The following is a 25,782-nucleotide window of genomic DNA, read 5'->3' as shown; positions in this document are numbered from 1 at the left end:
TTTGCCATAGTTATAATACAGGATTTTACCTTATAAGCTTTCCTTACATGATACATACTGGGTTCTGGTACCAAGGTACATTGCTTTCCTAAAGTTGAGGAGTCCTTCAAGGGATCTGATCTGCGGGGACAGTTGATTCCAGTGACTTGATATGTAGTGGGAGTAGGAATGTAGTTTGGTAGTTTGCAGTTGGAAGGCATGACCAATTTTGAGGCGTATTTCAGCCTGGGAGCAGAGAGACTAGTTCGGTACATACAGAGGAAGTTTAGCCATCACATAGTCTTGAGACTACAATGGGAACTTCCAGCAGCCATTCTGATGCATGGGGCAGGAGCATAGGAAAATCCACCGCTACACCACCAAGTAAGGTTCCAGGGATGCAGGCGGGAGGCGGGGGTGGGTCAGAGCTGGCCGAGAAGTTATTCATGATTTTTTACACTTCGCGGTCCGGCTCTGCACCTAACCCCCGCGAATACCGAGGGAGAAGTGTACACTAGAATAGATGACATGTACATCGTGAACGCAAGAGTTTGTCAATGTTATGAGCGCAAGGATACAACCACCTAGACAAGCATCATTCTTTGACTTGATTGGTCCTTGAAAACTAACGGCAAGTAAATTTAGTTTTATTGTTTATGCTGTAGTTATCCTAAAGTGAGCAACCATTTGGCTTTGTTACCATTTGGATCTTCTTATCTGTGTTTTCAGCTGACAGAAATTAAATTTAAAAAAAAAGAGAGAGAACTGCAAATGGTGGATGATGAAATGCATGTTTGCTTGTCAACTATCGAGCTGCTTTTTGAGTTAATTTGCACTCAAAAACAAGCATATCCATCGCATTGATTAGCAATTCTATTCTATCTATTTTAGCTTCACCATTGTTACAATTACCCAAACATAGCTTAAAAAACTTTAAATAAATAACTCTCAAATTTTTTTTGATTTCACAATTTTATAATTTCAATTATACTGTGCCGTGAGCAACATTTGCTCCATTTAGTGTGCCTGAGCTAAAATGTTTGAGAGACACTGACCTAGAGACTTGAAAACTGGGTCTTCTTATTTTCTGTTTTGAAAAAATTTGAAGGCATATTTGTTTCAAAAGATTATTTTTTTAACGTTATATTTTATGTTATATTCCATTCTGTTTGTAGTACATTCTCTAAGGATTGTTATCTGCTCTGATCCTAACCGGGAGTTGGTGGAACCCAAATATCAGGAGACCATCTCCACCTTGACTCCATCCTCTGCCCTGGCACTACCTCATCAGTCAGAGGTGGTCAGAGTTGATTACTACCATCTTTTTGCACTATTTACTTGCACCTATTGACTTGCAAATAATTTGAGGAATGAAAACAGGAACATTAAAATCACATTCAGAATTCATCTTTGATAATAAACTAGACATCTCTGAGAGTGATGATCGTAGCATGGGATGAAAAGGCCGCTGTATCTGTCAGCATCATGGCTCGCTCTAAAGAGCGTAATGCACAAGTAAGCTGCCAACTTCTTAAGAAAAGACTAGCTTGAGAACGATTTCACGCCAAATAAAGCATAACTTGTATGTGGCCTGAAAGATCTATTTATGTATGTATGGCTCTCTGGACTTGTTTGCCTTTTTACCTTCATTGTGAGAAATCATTTGTAACCTTCAAGGCCCAATTAAAGGCATACTACTTCTCTTTGGCTTTTGCTCTTAACTTACTTCCTCCTGATGGCTACTTTGCTTCTGTGTGGACAGATTTAAATTCTTTGTTTCCTCCCTTACCGCATTGTTCATCCCTTTCCCCAATCTTTTTATTTTTATTGTAATTCCTGATTCCCTTTTTCCTCATGTTCTCAATTATTTTCCTTTACGTTTTGTCTTCTTTCTGTTCTTACCCTATTTAATTTGGTTTTTGTTTTTTTAATTTCTTAATCTTGTATTGTAAACTGCTTAGATTTGCCTTCTGGTGTTATATTTATAGTATATTAAATAAATTGAACTTATTGAACTTGAACTTAATTTGGATACAATCACATTATTGTTAAATGATATTTGCATTCAGTTCAACTTTTCTTCAAAGAAACGATCAGACTAGAGAATTATCCAGTGGGCCATTGCGATAATGGCAGGTGTAAGGAGTGTCCAGGGCGCACATATGCCTGAAATGAAAAACAAAAAGGGTAAATCCAGAACATCCCACAGTGAGCAGAAGAATCAACACCTTCTGTTTTTCTAACATTTAGAACCTACACAGTTTTTTATCTTCACAATCGCACTTGAATCCCAAATCCTTGAGCTCTTTACGATTGGAAAGGTTTTCAGACTTTCAATCAAAAAATGATCTTCAAAGACCAAAAAGTGATTGCCCCCTCCAGAAGACCAGAGCAAAACAATCTTGTCATAGCTGTCCTGGCTGGTGTATTGCTTCTGGAGAAAACTGGACACTTTCTGAATTGTGGTTCCTTTTATTAGACCTAATTATTTCTTTACACAGATTTTCCTCTTGTGTTGATTCAAAGATATTTCAACCCACAGAGAATCTAACAGTGAATGCCTATAGAATATGCTGGTTGTGGATTGTACTGCAGAATATATTGAATATCTGAATCTGCTTTATAGAGCCTTCTTTTTACATATCTACAAATGATGGGTCACCATATCTTGGAGATGTTTATGTTTATTCTGTTACAGAGCTATAGAGTGAATGCACTTGTAAGTCAGTAAGAGGAGTTTGAACTGTATTCAGGAACGGATGGGGAGCCAATGCAGTGAGTAGTGCAGCAGCATTTTGAACAGATTGAAGGGGTGAGAGATGGATGTGCGGGAGACCTGAAAGAGGTGCGTTGCAATAGTCTAAGCCCTGTATGTTTGTGCTGGTAAGAATTATATTTATAGCTTATTGGCACTACCAAGATAGATTGGGAAGAGAAATTAAGACACAATTCTAGTATGTGCTTCCTCTGAAATTAGCGCTGTTTCTTTAGAGTTGGCAAGCAAAGGTTTCTCTGGTATAAGACAAACATGGTACCCACTTTCCATGAAAAAATAGAGGGAGAATTCATCAAAACAAGCCAAAAACTTTCCAACCCAGTTTCCATAACTATTTTCTAAAACATCCCACATCTGACACCATCATCAATCACTAGTCCTAGTTTTATTCCTCTTATAAAATATTAGAAGAAACTCACCAAGGCTGCTGGAGGGCAAATCACCTAGGATGCAACAGCAAACACAGTTAATATCATATTAGAAAAGTTGCTTATCTATCTTCATAGAATTATATACTGTACAGGTTCATGTTTTTATCATATATAGTTTAAAATTTACATGCTATATATGTTTGTGGTACATTGTTCACAAGACAAAGGAATATGATTTTCTAATAAACAGAAAAAGCAAAATAATTGCAGAATAAATCAGATTTCATCATAAATATTTAATACGAAGTCACAATAAAAAGTGTGGAAGTGATATTCTTTTAGAACTCCTCGTTCTACAGTAGGAAATATTTGACAGCTCTTTTCTTGAGCCATGTGTGGCAATTTTGCACTTGTTTGTATTATCCTGTAATGGCTGAAGTACAGAATATACATTTTGACCCTGAATTTTTAAATGGTGCCTAACCGTCGGGTGCTGAGGAGCTCTAGTGCCAATCATCCACTAGATGCCATGTATAGAATCATGTATATAATAACATTTTCAATTTCAATTTCAATTGATGCTGAAATGTCCAATGGTGTGATGTAAGAACAGCATAGGCCAGGGATGCCCAAGTCTGGTCCTCGAGATCTACTGGCAGGCCAGGTTTTCAGGATATCCACAATGAATATGCATGAGAGAGATTTGCCTGCACTGCCTTCTTGGCATGTTCATTGTGGATATCCTGAAAACCTGGCCTGCCAGTGCATCTCGAGGACTGGACTTGGGCAGCCCTGGCATAGGCTAATAACTAATTCAAACTGAAGGAAAAAGCCTCAGACAAAGGCCCTCCCACCTCCACCGAAGGGCTCATAGAGAACTCATAGAGAACTCATAGAGAAAATAAGACAATAATCGATGATAGCCCAGTTATATGTTCAACAACCATGATTTGCTCTGGCTGCTGACTTTGGGCACTCGAGAAATAAAGTCTTCATCTATTAATGAGCAAATTTTACTTCTCAGTTCTATCGTTGGCCTAACATAGGAGTTTGAGTAAGGATACTAACATATAATTGGGACCGTTTACCTTAGAATATATGCCTACCTTAAAATGGTAGGCGCTTACCAGCTAATTATTTTTTTAATGGATCATTTCAATTAACAGTGTTGATTGAACCAAATTGAATAATTAAGGTAGGTGCCTAGATCAGCTAGGCATGCTGATTTAGAAATCCAACTTCAGGCTTCTTTTATAGAATCTGGGCCTTTATGTATGGCTAAAATCAATGCATTATAAAACACGCACTTGGTGGCAGTTCTAGAATTTGGCACCAAGATGTTGGCTGTTCTATAATGGCACTTAGCTCTTTCTCGGAGGTGCCTAGAGGCTATGCTCAGCCTCCGGGCCCTTAACTGGCGGCTCGGCCGCATGTTTACTGTCCGACTAGGCTTTCCAGAGATTTACAAAATTCGGGGATTTTGCAGCAGATAGTTCTGTTCCCCATGAGACAGTCTAACTGCCTTCACTTGGATCAAGACCTCTGCGCCCGACTGAGACATGGGACCGTCAATCCAGGGCTCGGGAACAGATTTTCAACTGCCTGCTGAACCAGATAGCTGTTCTCTGGTCTTAGTAGGCCTCTGGGGACTAAGCCCAAAGCTTCTGCCCCTCCCAATCGTGTACTCCAGACCACACGGTGCAAGGATGCTTTTCCACCAGGCAACTTTCACAAACTGTCCATGAAACAAGGGTTTTGAAGCCCGAGGACTCCATCCCTGGTGGTCCTAAGCAAATATGAGGTGCAAAAACAGGCACTGTTATGGAATCCTAGTACAAAGTTGCATTGACGAGCTGAAATTTAGGCATACACATTTGTGGTAGATCAATGGCTGGTATAGCTTTCTGTGTTTAAGTGCACCATGCAATATGCACAACTGATAGCATTCCTAGGGTTACCAGACATCCAGGAAAACCTGGAGTTGTCTTCTTTTCAGAGGACTGTCCGGGTGCCCAGAGGGATTTTCAAAAACACGGCAGTTTGCCGGGTTTTGGCAGTCCCTGACCTCAGGGCCGCATCTGGAGGGCATCTGCGCATGCATGGATGTTTTGATCAGTAAGTTGTCCAAGGGTCAGTTTATGCCAGTGGTCTCAAACTCATGGCCCTGGGGCCACATGTGGCCCACCAGGTACTGTTATGAGGCCCTCGGCATGTTTATGATAATGACAAAACTAAAATAAAACAGTTTCTTGATCATATCTCTCTTTAACTATAAATTACAATATTATTATTAAGACTTAGCCAAAAGGAAAGATTTATAAACTATAAAGAGTTTTACCTCATGCAAAATTGTCATTTCTTTCATAAGACATTAACTATTTTTTTCTGAGGCCCTTCAAGTACCTACAAATTCAAAATGTGGCCCTGCAAAGGGTTTGAGTTTGAGACCACTGGTTTATGCTGTCTTCTGAACATCTCTCTTTTTTGAAAATGACCCCCTTAGCCTCTAAATTCTTAAGCTTTCATGCATTTTTCTTGGAGTGTTCTGAAAAAAAAAAAAAAACAACCAACGTGTACAAATGATTGCAATTTTACCTTCATGTACTATGGGTCCTACTGCAATCAAATAGCTGTCTCCGAAATCAGTACCACGAGACCTCTTTCCAGAGCAAGTCTGCAAAACAGAGATATCGCATCACAGTTCACTTCTTACTTTCTATTCTCCGTTACTTTTTCGCTTTTTGTAAAGTTGGGGCATACTTACAGGTGCACAAATAGCTGCCTTTCTATCACAGAGATGAACTTCACAGTGCAGGTAAACCAAGTCGTAATCCCCAACAAACTTAAATAACTGGACAGAAAATCGGCCTTTAGCTGACGCACCATTCTCTGTCACTTTTATGGATGCATCCTGTTTGTTTGGACAGCTGTGAAAACAAGTCATATGCAGAAACTGAAAAAACTGAAAATGGAAGATGCCATTTTGGGCCATGTTTATACTGTCGGTTCAACAGGCCTTTGATTTGACCCAGCGGAGCTGTTCATCCCCCTGATTCAGGGATCTCCAAGTCCCTCCTTGAGGGCCGCAATCCAGTCGGGTTTTCAGGATTTTCCTAATGAATATGCATTGAAAGCAGTGCATGCACATAGATCTCATACATATTCATTGGGGAGATCCTGAAAACCCGACTGGATTGCAGCCCTCAAGGAGGGACTTTGAGATCCCTGCATTCTTTGAAACTGGGTAATCAACTTTACGTGTAATGTACAATTTATAGAGTAAGGTCAGTTGCACATGTAATTTAATTAAATAATTGACTGTTAATTGGTCTTAATGGATATTTTTTGGCACCAATTAGCAGTCACACATAACTGTTTTTAGCCGTTATTCCAGTGCATTGCAAACTGTGTGATACACTTGCAAGGAGGAGAGGCGCCGGTGTCGGCTGACTGCTTACAGGATGCTCCTCTCGTGGCAAGAGGCATGTCCTGTAGTCAGTCAGCCTGCGCCTCTCCTTTTCGTCGGCACCTCTGGTCCTTCGCCTCACCTCTCCTTCTGCAGCACCCCCCCCCCCCACCAGTGGTAAAGGGAGGCTCAGGGCCGCAGCTGGAGGGCATCTACACATGCATAGATGTTAACGTGATGATGTCACATATGCGCATGATGTCAGCACGCTGATGTTCATGCATTTCTGAATGCCGCAGCCGTGAGATTAGTGTGCCGCTGCTTGAAAAGTTTGCGACACAGTGCGCTATTCTATAAGTCGTACGCTCAAATTCCAGAGTGTGCCGCTTCAATATGTTTATTAAAACTTTAGATACCGCCTAACCCGGTGTCGCGCAAACTTTCTCGAGCTGCGGCACACTAAAGGTAGTGGCCGCAGCTTGAGGCACCCGGAAGTGCGCAGGCGTGATGTCTGATGGGCTTGAGACACCAGTAAGGGATGCCAGCAGGGAAGAGGGCCGGAGAGAAGGAGAGGCAGTGGCGCTGGCTGATTGCCTACAGGACGTGTCTCTCGCCGCGAGAGGCACGTCCTGTAAGCAGTCAGCTGGCGCTGGTGCCTCTCCTCTTCCCTAGTGTGTCGTGGCACACCTGAAATCTCAGGAGGCACACAGTTTGCGATGCACTGGCCTAACCCAAAAAAGGAACAAGGCGGTTTACAATAAAAAGAAAATATTAGACATAAAAACAAGGAACTCCAACATCATGAGACTCAGAGAAGACAGCATAAAACCAACTCCTAATAAATATCACTGTCCCTTCCCAAATCTTTATTAAAAGCTTGTTTAAAAAAATGAATGTCTTCCACAAAACTTTAAACTTAATAAAACTTGCTTCTCTCTTAACTTCTCAAGGTAGATTATTCCAGAACATCAGAGAGACATGTGCAAGTCAGGAGAGCATCATCAAGTAGTTAGGAGTACAGGTTATAGAATACGATCATTTACACCATGGGTGTCCAACCTTTTGGCTTTCCTGGGCCGCATTGGCCAAAAAAAATGTTTCTGAGGCCGCACAAACACGCAAACGCTGCAGCAAGACAGAGGAGGGAGCCGGCAAGACGGTAAACACCAGGGGGCAGCAGAGGAAAACACTGCATCGCCCTCGACCGAGGCCACACAAAATACTTCACTGGGCCACATGTGGCCCTCGGGCCGCAAGTTGGACACCCCTGATTTACACGCTTAACTGCCTAGAGTTAGGTATGACCACTTACACCAGTCTTTGAACCGGCGTAAGCGTTTAGACCTAACATTATGAAATGTAGGCCTGGAAAACCCTGGCCTGCATTTCCACTGCCTGTTTCCAGGAGGCATGATTCTCTAACCGGCGCCGTTGCGTGATTGATATTGCAATTGGCGGCCACTTTAAGGCAGCCTCCTACATCGGCGCTGGTTAGGGAATCCAGCAGTTAGCGCCAAGAAGTGTTGAATGACGATTATCGGCTCCAGTTTAGACTATAACTCAAATAAGTTAGATGTCAACATCAGCTAGGCTAAGGCTACCAGATGTCCAGACTTCCCCGGGCATGTCCTCCTTTTGAGGACATGTCCAGGGGTCTGGACAGCTTTTCAAAACCCAGCACTTTGTCCGGGTTTCAAAAAGCTTCCTCTCAATCGCATCGGGCAGGAGGCAATCCGCATATGCGCGGATTGCCTCCTGCCTAACCAAAGCAGGCAACAGGGGGTGGAGCTAAGGTGGGACTGGGGCAGAGATGAACGGGACTGGGGCGGGTCTAGGATTTCTGGATTTTACAATCGTAAAATCCGGCAACCCTAAGCTAGGCACTAGAGAATGACACGGTGACAAAATTCATCACCGTTCCCGTCCCCGCGGATAACCGCGGGAAATAATCCCATGTCATTTTCTAGTGTCTATTTCAACCTCAGTCCTTCTACACCAGCATTCTTCAAAGCAAAGCTTGTGGGTCAGTGGTTTTGGCCATTCATACTCTGATTCTTATGTGAGCCAAGGATAATGAAGCCATTGTGACATCACTGATGTGATTGGCTCATAGGCACTGGTGGAATGAGGCATTATGACATCACAATATCTGCTCTGGATACCAGAGACTGTCATTCTGTAGTGTCTGTTTCAACCTCGGTCCTTCTACACCAGCATTCTTCAAAGCAAAGCTTGAGGGTCAGTGGCTGTGCTTATGTGAGCCAAGGATAATGAAGCCATTGTGACATCACTGATGTGATTGGCTCTTAGGCACTGGTGGAATGAAGCATTATGACATCACAATATCTGCTCTGGATACCAGACGGGAACGGTGATGAATTTTGTCACCGTGTCGTTCTCTACTAGGCACCCCGAAGTAGGCACACTTTTTAGAATTTGGGGGTCAGTGCGCAACAACCCGGTGCATAAATTTTGATATAATTTCTTGAATTTATCCCTATTATGTTTTTTTTGTTGTTATATAATATCATCTGATGGTGTTGATATCTGAAAGAACTTGACCACATTTTCAAGTCTGCTGGAAGTTGGTTACTTTTTTTTCCCCCATCAGACTTCACTTTGATGTGCACTTTCTCTTTTATCTACAGCACAAGAAAGGTAAGTATTTTCATGTAACACAATTATGCCATACCTGTCTTTAATAATAGAATACTTCACAGGATCAGTAGCATTTCTTGTCGGGGTTGCATAGCAGTTCTTCAGTATTATGACAAACTGGGAGGTGTCTCCCTCATGCAGCAGTACTCCGACATACAGGACGGACTTTGTCGACAGCACCACTTCAGATCCCTCATATGGGGAAATATAAGCCTGATCTTTATAAAGAGCCATTCTGACTCTAAATTGTCCAGTGCCTCCAACAGAAATATTAACCGAACTGTATTAAAAGAAAACATTTGTTTAATATTCATAAGGTCTCTTGAATTCATTAGTGTTGTCTGAAAAGCATCTCGGTGGTAAGTTATAATAGCACAGTTTTGTCAGATGGCTTCAGAACCATGCATAAGAGACATTATATTGATTTTATTTGTTTGCTTGTTGGCTTACATGTGTTCATATTCCATCAATTTAATGCCTTTAGAGGAATAAAACAAACGTACATACTTAAAGTCCCATTTTGGATAGAACGCAGAAATCGGAATTGAGATATCTAGATCAGAAGTCTAGAGAATGACATGGGGACAGAATTTGTCCCCCCATCCCTGTCCCTGCGGTTAACCATGGGTACCCAACCCTGTCATTCTTTAATAAAGAGAAAGAAGTTAGCTTGTTTCTATGGTGGTTGCCTAAACTTTGAAGACAGGTGTCTGAGGCAGCACTGAAGAGGCCCAGCTTGGCACACTGTGGTAGGTCACTACCATGACTCCAACTGCTTAAGAATGGATGGTAGTAGCCCAAACTAATCAACTTGCTCAGGTTCCCTAATATCTAATCCTTAGATTTGTATACCGCGTCATCTTCTAATTAAGACGCTCGACTCGGTTTACACAAAAGATTGAAGACAAAGGGCTCCTTTTGCAAAGGTGCGCTAGCGTTTTTAACGCACACACTGGATTAGCGCATGCTATAGCGTGCGCTAGCTGAAAATCTACCGCCTGCTCAAAAGGAGACGGTAGCGGCTAGCGCACGCGGCAATTTAGCACGCGCTATTCCGCGCGTTAAGGCCCTAGCGCGGCTTTGTAAAAGGAGCCCAAAGTAGCTAAAACCCAAGACGTCTTACTTGAGACCAACCAAGTCCACTTTGAGAATAGTTATATAAGAATGTCATAAGTTGAGTTTAACGAGCTTCAGAATGTAGAAAAAGTTGTGTTTTTAATGATTTTCTAAAAATCTGAAGAGATGAAAATATTCTATCTACTCTGCTTCTTCCTTTTTACTAAAAATCACAAGGCTTATTTAGTCTATTCATTTTCTGTTACTGTTAAATGCCCACCCAGACACTGACATGACTCTCATTTGCCAGGCTAAGAGAATTTTTAGGATAGAGATGAGAATTATTGAATAGCGATTCTTGGAAAGGAAGCAGGAACCTTCCAGTTCCAGAATACAAATGTCCTGCGGTCAGTACCTACTTCATCACTGGCCTCAGGGCAGTCTCAAGACTGAGTTCCATATCCAGTGGATATGTGCAGGAAAAGCTGACGTCGACTTCTTTGTTTCGGATAATAATGGCATCCGGTTTTTGAGACAAATGAGCAGTATTGGTATATGTGACATGTGTTTTATTTTTCTGTGAAAAAGAAAATAAAGCATTTTAATCTAGTCTTATACTTAGTAAATCTGGATTTTTTTATATAGCTGCTGTCAGTTAAAATCTAACCTGGGGGGTGGGGGAAGAATCTATTTCCACTGATGCAGTTGGATCAAACCATCTTCTGTGTGATCCCTATAGGGGCTGTTGTATTTACAAAAACTAGAGCTTATTTTTTCCGGCTATTTTCATTTGCAAAGGCTCCGAATTCTCAGCAGTGTTATTTCTTCCTATGGCCAGCAGCACTGGCATGCATTGTTCCCTTTAAACCAATGGTCTCAAACTCAAACCCTTTGGGGGGCCACATTTTGGACTTGTAGGTACTTGGAGGGCCGCAGAAAAAAATAGTTAATGTCTTATTAAAGAAATGACAATTTTGCATGAGGTTAAACTCTTTATAGTTTATAAAACTTTCCTTTAACAGTTTTACCTTATGCAAAATTGTCATTTCTTTAATAAGACATTAACTATTTTTTCTGCGGCCCTCCAAGTACTCTATTTTTTCTGCAGCACTCACATTTAAAGTTTAATATCTTTTCTTTCTCAAAACTAGCACATTTCTATTACTAAATTGAAAATAAAATCATTTTCCTACCTTTGTTTGGTAATTTCATCAGTCTCAGGTTGCACTTTATTCTTCTGACTGTGCATCCAATATTTCTTCTCTTCTTTCAGCTTCCTGTATGCTTCCTCTCCTCCAGACCTCATTCCCTCCCCAACTTTTTCTTTATTTTTCTATGTCTGTCTTTCTCTGATTTCTTGTCACATTTTTTGCTTTGTTTCTGGCTCCTTGTCCCCCCCCCCTTCTTTCTTTTTTCCTTCTGGCTCCCTATCCCCCCCCCCTTTCTTTCTTTTTTCCTTCTGGCTCCCTGCCCCCCCCTTCTTTCTTTCTTCCTTCCTGCCCTCCCCCATGCCACCGCCACCGGGGAATAGGCTGCTGCCGCCATCGGGAACAGGCCGAGATCTCCACGGGGCCGACCAACTCTCACCGCCCGACGTCAATTCTAACGTCGGAAAGGACATTCTGGGCAGCCAGGCAGCGATTGGCTAGCCAGAATGTCCTCTCGACGTCAGAATTGAGGTCGGGCGGTGAGAGAAGCAGGGAGATCAAAGAGCATGGTGCCGGCTTGTTCCCCGATGGCAGCGGTGAGAAGGGAAGGGAAGCAGTTGGGCACCCCTGCTCTAGACGAGCCGCACTCTAGGAAGAACAGTGGAGGGTGACCAGCTGTGCGGACCGCCCCCCCCTTGGTACGCCACTGGAGCAGCAGCGTGTCTGACCGGCTCATTCTATTCAAAGCCGCGGGTGGCGGCTCCTTGCAAGATCCGCGCCTGCGTCTGAAGCCTCTCTGATGTTGTGATGTCAGAGAGGCTTCCGATGCAGGAGCGAATAGCGCAAGGAGCCGCCATCCCCCGGCTTTGAACGGAACGAACCGGCCAGACCCGCTGCTGCTCCAAAAGGAAGGGAATGATGCAGTCCAGACTGCGGGCCGCCAATAAAACTTGGAAAGCCACATGTGGCCCACAGGCCGCATGTTTGAGACCGCAGCTCTAAACTAAGTTCTCCAGTCTTCACCTTCAGTCCTGCCAGTAGAGGGTGCTGTTTTGCTATCACTTTTCAATTGTGAGGGACAGGCAAGCTCTGTCAGACTCCAGGGAACCTGCCTGTCCTTAGCAAAAACATAATATTGAAGCATTGCCCCCTACTGGTAGCAATGCAGTTGATAGACACCCGCTCAGTTAGAGGGAATAGTGACTGGCAGCACAGAGCTTTCCATAGTTGATTATGTGCAAGGGAATCAGGCATACAATTAATTTTCAGCAGCATAAAATATATCAGATATAAATATAATCATTCTGTAATAATTAGAGTGATAGTTTCCAGTAGGATTCTTTGCTGACTTTCCCCCCTCAAATATTTGAAAATCCTTTCATTTTGATCTCAGAACATGAACTAAGAAAGCATTCCTGATGGGCTCCATTTGCTAAGGCAATAAAGTGTGTTTGCCAATTAACATGCATTAATTGGCAAATAGCCTGAGCTCTTTGCTCGTAACACAGCCTCACACAGGATTTTGTACTATAACTTATATTGCATAATAATGAGTTGCTAAGTTTCGAAATGCATGCAAAGCAGCTCATTATTAAGCTAAATAGATAACACAGTTTGCATTAAAACTTGCAAGATGCATTATGGTTGAAAAATGAACAACTTTCTTCCCTCGGAGCATCAGAGAGAAACTTAGAGAATCCATTGATTTGAAAATAATACTTCCCGACACCGCAGTCTATTTTTAAATAAGCTCTTATTGCCACAAACCTGCTATAGTACGCCTCATGGAATCTTGGTTACTAAATACTGATGTACTATTGATGAACAAGATTTGCCCTCCTCAGTATCAGTCTTTTGCTAGTTTTAGATGGATTGTTAATTTCAGCAAAAGGAAGTCTAGGACATTCTATGAAATAATTTTATATTTCTGACAGCATTGAAGCTTTGAATATTGCATTAATTTATAGCAGTTCAATTCTTGAATATTGCATTCATTTATATCAGATCAGTCTTTTATCTAATCCTGCTCCTATTTTTTAGGATTTGATATCAAATGGACTATTTTATTGTCAGACTATTATTTTAGGTGATTTTAATGTTCAAGTTGATCGTCAGGACTTAGATGTGAGAATAGCTTCATTTTTAGATATTCTTTACTCCTTAGATTGGAAACAAATAAGATAAGCCAACTCATAAGGTGAGTCATACATTAGACCTGGTCTTTTTGAATGAAGAATTTTTTTCAGCCAGAGAACAGGACTTTGAGGGGAGAATTCATTCCTTGGTCGGATCACTCTCTTATTTTTTTTGTAATTTACCATGTAGTGAAATCAGAGGTAGAGAAGAGATGGGGAAGAGGCCCTATAGATTTATTTACAGACAGATTCTAACAAGATGGCGGACAGTTAAGTCATCTACTGTTCCGTCTCCTTCCGACTACTTTTTATTTTTTTCTTTTCTTTTGTCTTTTATAATTTTTATTGTTGATTTCTAATTTTTGCTTTTGTCTTTGATCTTAGTTTCTTTTTCTGAGTTTCTTTTCCTTTGTTATATATTTATTTTTCAAATTACTTACTGTTTTTATGATTTGACCGTTGGATCCAGCTCGGCAGTTGAGGGGCCCTGCACTTGTACGTCGATGAACTTTGTGGTGGCGGCCCACTGTTGGCGAGTAATATTTTGGAAACTATTGCATTTAAATGTCTCTATCATATTCCTTCTCTCCCTCCTTTCTTCAAGAGTATACATCTTGAGATCTATAAGTCTGTCCCCATACGCTGTATGACAAAGACCACTAACCAGTTTTGTAGTGGTCCCTCTGTATTAACTCCATCCTATTTATATCTTGCAAGAATGGTATCTCAGAAAGGGGGGGGGGGAGTTGGCATATTTCCTCTATCTTACACGGGTTACATTGGATTCTATTAAAGTGGAGATCACAGTCTAAGGTCTTGATTCTTATTTTCAGGGCCTTTCACCATTCATTGCCTCAAGGAAGATCTATTGTCCGTCAAGGTCCTAGGAGACGTTACGCTCCTCGAAGATGTTGTTTTTGGACATCCCCTCTTATAAAATCATTTGCTTAGAGAATCTGAGGCAACAAATGTTCTCTGTGGAAGGATTTACATTGTGGAACTCCCTTCTGGATGAATTACGTTATATGAGATCTTATGTGCCATTTCACAAATTATTGAAAGCATACTTATTTAATCAAGCATTTATGGTAACGAAAAAAATCTGTAGTTTACCCGTTGTAATTGATGGATTTATGGGCTACTAAGGGGTTTACTGTGTTTTTCTCTCATTTTCTGCGATTTCAATTTTATATGTCATTTTTGTTAAGCTGCCTTGGACTGTGGATAGTGTGGGGTATAAGTTGTGTAAATGAAGAAATAAATCCCTTGTACTCTCCATCCGGCAATTCCCTGACACCTAGTAGGATACCTCGGCACTCCTGCCCCAGAGGCCCCCTTTAAGAATCATGGCTTATTACTGCTACAGTATTGATACCACACGCTTACTCCATTTTCAACTATAATTTGAAACAGTCATATAGCAAAGTAAAATGCAAACTTACTGGTGACCTACAGATGATCGGTCAGTCTTCAGGAACCATCAGAGTACCAGCCAGGTAGTATAACCTTTGCTGGGGTAATCGTCATTGATTCCACATCATTTTTATAGACTTTTAAAAGTTTCTGTACTATTTTTCCAAGCAGCTAAATAAATATTTATTGAGCAGTTTTTCTCTTAATGTTAAATCTCTGGTGAACATTTAGGGCTCCTTTTTACTAAGCTGCGTTAGGGCTTTAATGTGCGGAATAGTGCGTGCTACATGGCCGCGCACGCTAGACCATAACACCAGCATTGAGCCGGCATTAGTTTTTCCGCATAGCGCGTGGTAATTTCCTGCGTGCACTAAAAACGCTAGCGCACCTTAGTACAAGGAGCCCTTACCGACAAAAGTCCAAAACTCAGTGCAGGCTTGTGGGACTGACCACATCTGCGCAGCTGAATACCCTTACGGCAAAGCTTTAGAGCACTACTTACAAATGACTCTGTACCACATTGTCCTCCCTGAATAGAAGTCACCAGAGAGACCAGATTGGTATAATTTCTTTCCTCAAAGCCAACGCAGGCGCTGTTTCTGAGATGGATGCTCTTGGGATCCAGTGCCAGGTTTTCTAGCTCACAAGCATGGAATGACACTTTCATCTTATCAGTGTCACACTCCAGGGCTGGGCGCAGATTTTCCACTTCTAAAGTTAACATCAGAAAAGAGTTTTAGTCTCCATCTTATAATGAATCTGGTCCTTTTACTATTCCAGTTCTTTCTACCCCTCACAGACCCACTAGATCTTGCACCAAAAAAGAACGAGTCTTAAAGAATCTGACCTATTCTTATTTTATTTCTAAAGCACCTATATGCTATTCAACTCTTAAAGGATCCTATTTGAACATAAGATCAATGAGAAACAAATCATTACTTATTAATGACTGGCTGAGAGGAAATAATTTAGATTTTGTCATATTTACAGAGACTTGGCTGCTATCAGATGATGATATTATCATACAAGAATGTCATAGCACTTCCTGTGGATAGAAATTTGATATTTCTTTCAACATACGCCTTGCAGGTGTCACCTGGTTTTCAAATAATAGAAAAATCTAAATGCACTAAATATAGTTAGCACTGAAGACAGTTCTATAATTAAAATCATACGTGGAAAAAAATAATAACTATAGCAGTTGTTTAAATGACCACAGCAAACATTTGTGACCTGCTGAATGTAAAGTTGGTGTTAGGTGCCATCGACTCATGCTCGAGTTCTAGTGTCTTGATGAATTAGAGATCTAAAAAGAAATCGGTTTTGTACTAGTCCAGTAGGGTCCTCCAGCATCATCCACATGGTTGTTTTCAACGTGTCCTGCCATCTGTCCTCCTTGAGACTGACCAGAACCTCACCAACCTCCACGAAAACATTACAGCTTGCATAATGAGACTCCGTGCCTGGTCCCTCTCGGTACAGATGAAACTAAACGAATCTAAAACAAAACTACTCTGGCTCGGCCCAAAATTCGAACACCTGCCCACACTTTTCACACTACCCACAGGCGATACACTATAGCTCGAGTTCTCATGCAAGGTCCTTGGTATCACTATCGATTCCTCTCTCTCCCTCAATGACCACCTCAACTCCTTGGCAAAATCATGCTTTTTCAGCCTTCACATGCTGAGGAAAGCTAGATCCTACTTCAGCCAACAACACTTTGCCATCCTTGTCCAATCCATCATCCTCTCCAAACTAGATTACTGCAACGCCATCTACTTAAATCTATCAAAAAAAAGTATTCTAAGACTCCAGCTAATCCAGAATACTGCAGCCAAACTGATCTTCTCAAAACGCAAGTCTGACCATGCCTCCCCACTCCTTGCCAAACTTCATTGGCTCCCAATAATCTCCAGAATCCATTTAAAATGTTCCTGCCTGGCTTTCAAGATCATTCACGGAATCCTGCCTCCTCTTATCCCACTGTCTTTCAACTCCTCCAGTCCCGACTCCTCCAGAACTGCCCAAAGGCTTAAACTAGCCTTCCCCTCTCCACGCGGCATCCACTATTCAGGCAAACTGGGAAAATCCCTTCTCTTCAAAATCACAGGTCTTTGGAACGACCTCATCACCCCGCTGCGGAACCTGAGCTCCCTTCAGTTATTCCGCAAACAACCGAAAACCTGGCTTTTCAGCAAATTGTAGCTCTATCCTTCCCCCCTTTCTCTCCCCCCTTCTACACATAAGTTCATGTAATCCTTTTTCTTCTTCTCTACCCACTATTTTAAGTTCTTGTAAACAGTGTCGAGCTCCATTCTCATGGAGATGATGCGGTATATAAACTTAAGGTTTAGATTAGATTAGATTAGATCTGATTACTGTTGCACGTAAGGGGCCAAAATCTAAAATATAGGTTAAGTCGCGGGCCGAATTTTTGTATTAAGATACTTAGGGGTCCTTTAATTAAGATACACTAACTGATTTAGCGCACTTTAATAAAAGGATCCCTTAGTCTTAGTAGAAGTATAGGGTCTCCAACTCCACGACGGCTCTGTGATGTAAACAAAATAAATAAAAAAAGACTTTTCTTCTCTCTTTTAGGTCCTAGTTCACCATCTGCTGTCTAACACCAGCTCTGGCAGGATGCACATTTCAAATCTGACATATTGTAATTACAAAACAGAAAATAAAATTATTTTTTCTACCTTTTGTTGTCTGGTCATTATTCAAATCATATTGTGGTCCCAGGCTTTGTTTGTCTTCTGATAACTCGCTTGCCAGGGTCTTCTTCCCTTCCCTTCCGTTTCTCTTTCCTCCCCTGGAGGTCTGGCATCTTTCCTTTTGACCTGAGATTTGGCCCTCTGTTCCTTCCCTCCCGGCTTCCCAGTCTCATATTAAAGCAGCCTGCAGAGGATCGCTGGTCAGCTGTAGCAATCCTAGCAGGCTGCCTTCGGCCTCCGCAGCACATTCCCTGTGCTGCGGTCCCGCCCCCTCCTCTGATGTACAGGACTACAGCAGAGGGAACGTGCTGCTGAGGCTACGGCAGCCTGCTAGGATCGCTACAGCTGACCAGCGATCCTCTGCAGGCTGCTTTAATGTGAGACCGGGAAGCCGCGTGAACCTACAGCTGATGCGGCGCTTATACCTGATTGGATAAGGAAAATGTCTGCCGGCGGGCCAGCTTAAGTGCAAATTTGTAATTGTCTGGCGGGCCAAATTTTAATACACGGCCAGAGTTTGACATTTCTGAGTAAAGTGAAAGCTTTCTTTTGCATTTTTGTGCACAGTGGTAGGCGTTTGCGTAGCATGAGATGAGCATTTAATATTGGTGGAGTTTTTTATGCCGATGAAAAAATCGCTAACAATGCTACCAGCCAGGGGTGGGCTGGCCCCAGGAGATATGCATTAACAATTGAAAACGGAGAAAAAGCCTGAAATATTCACATAAATTGACAGCAGTCCAAACGGACTTCATAAGAACATAAGAATTGCCACTGCTGGGTTAGACCAGTGATCCATCATGCCCAGCAGGCCGCTCACGCTGCGGTCCTTAGGTCAAAGATCAGTGCCCTATTTGAGTCTAGCCTTACCTGCGTACGTTCTGGTTCAGCAGGAACTTATCTAACCTTTTCTTGAATCCCTGGAGGGTGCTCTCCCCTATGACAGCCTCTGGAAGAGCGTTCCAGATTTCTACCACTCTCTAGGTGAAGAAGAACATCCTTAAGTTTGTACGGAATCTATCCCCTTTTAATTTTAGAGAGTGCCCTCTCGTTCTCTCCACCTTGGAGAGAGTGAACAATATCTCTTTCTCTACTAAGTCTATTCCCATCAATATCTTGAATGTTTCGATCATGTCGCCTCTTTTCAAGGGATTAGAGGCCCACTTTCAAGGGATTAGAGGCCTAGTTTCTCTAGCCTCTCATTGTACGGCAACTCCTCCAGTCCCTTAGCCATTTTTTGTCGCTCTTCTCTGGACCCTTTCAAGTAGTACCGTGACCTTCTTCATGTACGGCGACCAGTGTTGGTATAAAAAGTCTCCATTCCTTTTCCCTTGCTACCTCCCAAAAATGTTAATCGGCTATGGAAGACATCGCGTTGGCACTTGGTCACCAGACACAAGAGAGTGGAGTGGAAGAAAGGTAAAGTAGCTGCCTGGTCCTGAAAAAAGTCCCATTTGTTAATATACTACATATGCATTTGTTCATCTGCTACATACCATAGCTGCCATAATCGTTTTTGCAGTAACATCCAGAGGTTCCATTTACCAGTTTGCATTCTTCATCTGCAGTGCAGGAGCAGGAACTGTTAGTATAGTTGGGATCTGTGTAATGGTATAAAGAAACGTATAAAACAAAAGGAATTGACCCCAAAATATCCACAAAGAAGAAAATCCAGAGAAAACCAAAAACACTCTGTGGAGTGACGATGTTCCTAAATGGACTTTATTTGAAAGTGTCAAAGTTCCAAAGGTACACTGAAATCATCCACATAAAATAATTCCATCCACATAGAAATAAATCATCCACATAAGAGCCTTAAAGGACCTAGTCTGCTAGGGATACAGGACCCAACACGGTCTGCGTTTCGACAAAAAGTCTTCTTCAAGGGTCCCTGGGGGTCCTATAAAGGTGAGTATGTGGGAAACAATTGTGTGGTGAACCAGAAGTGGATAATTTACTTTTATGTAGATGGAATTATTTTATGTGGATGATTTCAATGTATCTTTGGAACTTTGATACTTTCAAATAAAGTCCATTTAGGAACATCGTCACTCCACAGAGTTTTTTTGGAGTTTTCTATAAAGAAACGTATTCCTCACTTTGCAAACTGTATTTAATTACTTTAAATAAGTAGAGATCAAGTTAATCAAACAGGCCCATACAGAATACTCAGAAGTAAATCCTGTTTACCTGTGCAATAGGACAGGTAGCAGGCTGGTGTTCCATTTAATTTGTAGACGTAGTATCCACCAGGGCAAGACTTGATCTGTACAGTGCTTGACCAAAGGCAGCAGTTTCCATTCCAGTGGGCACAAGCAGTGCGGTTCACTATTTCATCTGCATCCACTGGGTGTGTTCCATTCAACCACATGGGGGAAAGGGTATTACACCTTTGAGTTGGTACACAGGACTCTGGCAGGCGAGTTCCTCCGCTGCCTGTGAATCTATACCATCCCTTTTTTATATTGTCACAATTTGAGCCAGTCCCATAGGAGATGCTCCTCCAAAACTCGTTAAGAACAGTGTGGTTGACGCATGGATCAGAGCAGAATGGCGAGCCCAAGTTTTTAATGCATTCCTTTCCAAAGGCACAGGATTCAAATCCGCATTCATCAATTTCACAGTGATAGCCGTCTCCGTAATAGCCACTGAAGCATGTGCAAGTGTAGTAGCCGTTATAATTTGTGCAAATTGCTTGTGGGTGACATCGGTTTAAGTCAGGGCGCGAACACTCATCTATATCAATGCATAGGTGTCTTGAGACCATTGTGTACCCAGTGGGGCATCTGCAATCATATGAGCCAATGGTGTTTACACAATAGCCCGCAGAACAGTTGTTGGACCAGGAGTAGGCGCATTCATCAATATCGGAGCACGTGAATCCATCACCGATGAATCCGTCTTTGCATGAGCATTCTTGGATGCCAATGTGTTCTTCACAGGTTGCATTTGGATGACACTCTGAGCAGTGAGAAGTGGCTGGGAAAATACAAGCATTTTTTAAAATTTTATTTTTAGTATTTATATATCACTTATAGTCTAGGTCAAGGCTGCCCAAGTCCGGTCCTCAAGGTCTACTGGCAAGCCAGGTTTTCAGGATATCCACAATGAATATGCATGAGAAAGATTTGCCTACACTGCCTTCTTGGTATGCAAATCTCTCTCATGCATATGGTCTAGGTGGTTTACAGTCAGGTACTCAAGCATTTCTCCCTATCTGTCCTGGTGGGCTCAAACTCTATCTAATGTACCTGGGACAATGGGGGATTAAGTGACTTGCCCAGGGTTACAAAGAGCAGCACGGGATTTGAACCCACAACCTCAGGGTGCTGAGGCTGTAGCTCTAACCACCATGCCACACAGTTTACTTGTCAATGAGATATACAAAGCTTTGGGACAATACACTCTGTTGACAATGGATAGATAATGTTATATATGCAATAATAACCTCACACTATGTTCTAGAGCTTCTGCCTATTCTCTTCTAACTCCTCCTGGTTATTTACATTACATGACATTAGTGATTTCTATTCCGCCAATACCTTGCGGTTCAAGGCGGATTACAAAAGAAGTTATCTGGCCATTTCCAGAGGAATTGAAGAGTAGAGCAAGTTGCTTCAGAGAATTGGGATGAGTCTAGCGGTGTTAGTTTGTTTTTAAGGATTTCTTGAATAGGATGGTTTTTATTTCTTTTCTGAACAATATGTTCCTCGAGTTGTAGTTCCTTTGACTTGTACATCGCCTTGAACCTTTTCAGGTATAGCGCAACTCATAAATACCAGATTAAATTAGATTAGAATTGAACAGGAACTTTTGCATTTGGGTCAGTTTCACAGGCACCATTTTGATTTTGGCATCCAGACTGGCTTAAAGGACACTGGTGCACTTGTTAACATTAATATAGAGGGTGGATATTTATGTGGGAATAAAAAAGTGCTGAGAAAGGAACATATTTTAGAAGAGCGGGTCTTCATACGTACAACCCATCTAAAATTGACATGTCCCTGCCCCCAGGAGAAACCATGAAGGGAGGCACCACATGATATTAGACACATGCACATAGGCAAAATAAATGTGGCAAGCAGTGGGCCTTACATGTGTGTGCACCACCACTTTCATGTGTAGGTTACAAAATTGCCACCAGGTGGTGACACTTACATATGCAAATCTGCCATGTGGCAAACCTACACATGCATTCATGGGAATAGTTACAGTTCCCCTTGTTTCAGAAATGCTTCAACCCCCAGGGAGACGCCAAGTTTCCCCTGGGCCTATCAGTCACCATGTGGCCAAGCCTGAAATGATACTACTCTTCCACACTCTCACAGACCCATACCCCCCCCCCAGAACTTAGTCTGAGGTTGTTTCTGGTGATCCTGTGTCCGTTGGTATGAGTGGTCCCTTTGCTCCTGCCAGTTCTAATGGTGCCTCCAAAATGACCATGAGAACCCTAGCAGAAGTCTTGCAGTGCTACAGCTAGGACTCCAAAATGTCCACTAGAGGTCCTTGCCGACATTTATGAGGGTGTGCCACTAGAGCTGGCAGGAGCATAGGGGTCTGCTTCCACTGGTGGACCACCAGGGATCATCTCTGAGTGGATCCCAGAATGAGTATGGGGTCTGGGAGGGGGGGGGGGGTCTAGGGGATTGAGGGGTGGTTTATTTCATCCTTGGTGGCACAGTGGCTGTTAGGCCCTGGGGGGTGGGGTGCTTGGCATTTCCTCAGGAGGAGGGCCTGAATTGTTTCTGGTATGAGGAGGACTGTGAATATTTGGGGGTGATTGTGATTGCTGTAGAGCCATGTGTGTGTGTGTGAGGATTAGAGGAGTGCAGGATAGCTGGGATTTTAATGCTGGGGGGGTTGTGCGGATCAGGAGCAATGCTCAGGTAAGGTTATGGAGAGCAATGGGGGAGTGTTGTGCGATTGTGGGGGGGGGGGAGGGGTGATGCGTGCAGGATGAAAGCCAGTAAGAGGATGTAAGAGGGCAGCATTTATTACATTTTACTGTCAGTTGCCCTGCACTTATTTGTGATTACAGAACAGGTGAAAGCCCAACACTTACCTGATGTGGCGTATGCATGTACAGTGGCATAGCGAGGGTGAGTAGTGGCCAGGATGGTGGTGCGCCTCCCTCGTCCTCCCCCTCCCCCCCACCCCCGCCGCACACTTCCCTTCCCTCATACATTTTTAATTTTCCAGGCACGAGCAACCTCGCAAACCTGCTGCCCGTGTCGTGCCAGCTATCCCTCCCTAGGCGTGGGGCCCAAAAGTCAGAGAGAGGCGACATGGATGCGGGCAGCAAGTTCATAATGCTGCTTGTGCAGGGAAAATGAAAGAGGTACAAGGGAAGGGGAGTACGTACTCCCGGTAGAGGTGGTGGAGACAGAGACTGTGGGCTCCTTTTACAAAGGTGCGCTAGCGGTTTTAGTGTGCGCTTAGCGCGCGCTAGCCACTACCGCCTCCTTTTAAGCAGGCGGTAATTTTTCAGCTAGCGCACGCTAATCTTGGGCGTGCACTAAAAAACGCTAGCGCACCTTAGTAAAAGGGATAGGCATGTGGGATCTCAGAGAGAGGAGGAGATAGTGGATGCTGCAGATGGGCAGATTGCATGGAAAATTTGGCCTTTATCTGCTATCATGTTTCTAGAAACATAACCATAAAGCTCTATGACCTCACAATGCAGGTGTAAAGAGCCTTAGCCTATAGGGAGAGGAGGAGACAGTAGAGGCTGCGGATGGGCAAACTGGATGGGCTATTTGGCCTTTACTGGCTAGCATTCTAAACATTTATTTATTTTAAAAATTTCTAGACTGTTTACAACTAAACGGTTTACATAATTTATATACATAGTTTTAAAAGAAAAACATAATAAAATAAACATACAAACCAACCTTAAAAAATCATGGCTGCAAAATAATACCATAACTTTGCATAATAACAATCGTGAGCAGTTCATCAATTCTACCAGAGAAGATTATTTCTAGAGAAAAGCATCTACAAATAACTGCGTTTTAATAATAATAATAACTATTCTTTTATACCGCCATAACCAAAAGTTCTAGGCGGTTTACACTAAAAAGAGCTGCACATCAGCGAAATACAATACAGTAAAAAATACAAATATTTGTAAAGTAGAATTTCAATAATAAAACTCTCATTAAGTAATAAACTTATTGAACAAAATGGTCTTAATTAATTTCCAAAAACTGCAATAGGATAGCATAGCTTGCTGAATACATGTACCTAACCAAGATTGTTGAAATGCTAGGGTCCTATCTAAGAAGATCATTAATTTTTGGATAAGCAAATAAGTAGAAGTTTCTAGTTTCTCTTGATGGTCTATGCAACACAAAATGAGGAAAAAGGTAAGCTGGAGACAATCTCGAAATCAGCTTAAAGCAGATCCAGGAAAATTTGAATAATACTCTTGCCTCCAAAGGCAAGTAATTTTCTAAACATACCCCTTGCACGACAATTCTGTATCTTACCAGGGAATTCCATTTCTTAACTCCCGCACAACAAAAAGTCTTTTTACCAGTCTCAACAAGTCTTGGATCCACAGTCGTTTTCAGTAAAGCCCAATTCTCAAAACGCAATGATCTTTTTGGTGTATAACTAAGTACAGTGGTACCTTGGATTACGAGCATAATCCATTCCAGGAGCATACTCGTAATCCAAAATGCTCGTATATCAAAGCAAGTTTCCCCATAGGAAGTAAGGGAAACTTGCTTTGATATGTTCCCCCTCCCCCCTGAGGCCAGCAGCGCTGCTCCCCCCCCCCCCCACGAGAACCGGCATTGCTCCCCCCGAAGGCCCCCCCATGATCCGGCACCCCCCCAGCCGCCATCGGGCCCCCCCCTCGCTGCCATTGGGCACCCCCCCCCCCGCCGCGACCTGAGGTCCCCCCAACCCACCCGAACCCTCTTCTTACTTTTCTGTAGCCTCCGCAGCGGTACCGGCATCAGCATGTCCTGTGCATGCCGGTGCCTGAAGATCTGCTTCCTGTGCTGGGCCTGAGAGTTCACGTTCGACGTGAACTCTCAGGCCCAGCACAGGAAGCACATCTTCAGGCATCGGCATGCACAGGACATGCTGATGCCGGTACCGCTGCGGAGGCTACAGAAAAGTAAGAAGAGGGTTCAGGTGGGTTGGGGGGGACCTCAGGTCGCGGCGGGGGGGGTGCCGGATCGCGGGGGGGAGGGTGCCAGTTCGCAGGGGGGGTGCTCGCAAATCGAAGCGTGCTTGGTTTCCGAGACGCCGTTTGTGCGAATGTTTTGCTCGTCTTGCAAAACACTCGCAAACCGGTGCACTCGTAAACCGAGGTACCACTGTATATTATTTTTAAACAATTCTGGAATGTTTCAATACAGGAATTGATGACAAATCATTAGTGCTTTATACTGTACTCTGAAGGCGTCTGGTAGCCAATGCAATTTTTGGAGTTGTGGCGAAATGTGATCATATTTAGACCATTATGCACCTACCCCTCATTTCTGTATATCGCGCCTTATGCTGTGCACACAAATTGGTGTGCACAGACAAATTGCGCACACAACTTAATTGGTACAAATTTAAAGTTACATATACAACTTGGTAAGCGAATTCTATAAGGTGCTGTGTGCCAGTTCTAGCGTGTGAATCTGAAAAGGGACATGGGCGGTTTGTGGGTGTTTCTAGAATTTGTACGCACTTTTATACAATACGTCCGGTGGATGCGCAAGCTAGATGCAGAGATTTAAGGCCTGTTTTCATGGGCGCGCCTGAAAGTTACGACATGCACTGGCGCTCAGCGTGATTCTATAAGGTGCATCCATCTTTTATACATAGTAACATAGTAACATAGTAGATGACGGCAGATAAAGACCCGAATGGTCCATCCAGTCTGCCCAACCTGATACAATACAATATACAATCATGCTAAGTGCCATTCTAGTCAGCGACAATTTTTAAGATGCCATATAGACTTTGGTCCATAACGCGCACATAAATATTGGCACCTGGGTTATAGAATTGCCCCTCGGTATACAATCAAAATTAATAGAGTATCAGGAACATAAATGCCCACTTACATGACGTGTTAGGCGCTGTAAAGAAAAAGAAAAAAGAAAGAAAATTAG

At 42.7% G+C, this 25,782-nt stretch overlaps 1 protein-coding gene across 1 annotated transcript in view; it reads right to left on the bottom strand.

The window, feature by feature from the left end:
* Positions 1 to 1,757: 1,757 nt before the first annotated feature.
* Positions 1,758 to 25,782, bottom strand: part of LOC117345504 (uromodulin-like) — a 52,853-nt gene continuing 28,828 nt past the window's right edge. Inside the window, exons 6-15 of the mRNA XM_033914256.1 lie at positions 25,735 to 25,749; positions 19,856 to 20,644; positions 19,162 to 19,266; positions 15,445 to 15,653; positions 10,666 to 10,823; positions 9,225 to 9,470; positions 5,891 to 6,053; positions 5,722 to 5,800; positions 3,175 to 3,198; positions 1,758 to 2,145 (exon numbers count right to left, since the gene is read on the bottom strand). Of these exons, the coding sequence (XP_033770147.1) occupies positions 2,078 to 2,145; positions 3,175 to 3,198; positions 5,722 to 5,800; positions 5,891 to 6,053; positions 9,225 to 9,470; positions 10,666 to 10,823; positions 15,445 to 15,653; positions 19,162 to 19,266; positions 19,856 to 20,644; positions 25,735 to 25,749 (1,856 nt within the window). The 3' untranslated portion in view covers positions 1,758 to 2,077. The remainder of the gene's footprint in view (positions 2,146 to 3,174; positions 3,199 to 5,721; positions 5,801 to 5,890; positions 6,054 to 9,224; positions 9,471 to 10,665; positions 10,824 to 15,444; positions 15,654 to 19,161; positions 19,267 to 19,855; positions 20,645 to 25,734; positions 25,750 to 25,782) is intronic.

Source organism: Geotrypetes seraphini, chromosome 11, assembly GCF_902459505.1.
Source record: "Geotrypetes seraphini chromosome 11, aGeoSer1.1, whole genome shotgun sequence".
NCBI classification, from domain to species: domain Eukaryota; kingdom Metazoa; phylum Chordata; class Amphibia; order Gymnophiona; family Dermophiidae; genus Geotrypetes; species Geotrypetes seraphini.
Note: the sequence above shows the minus strand (reverse complement) of the source record. Positions and strands in the feature narration are given on the sequence as shown.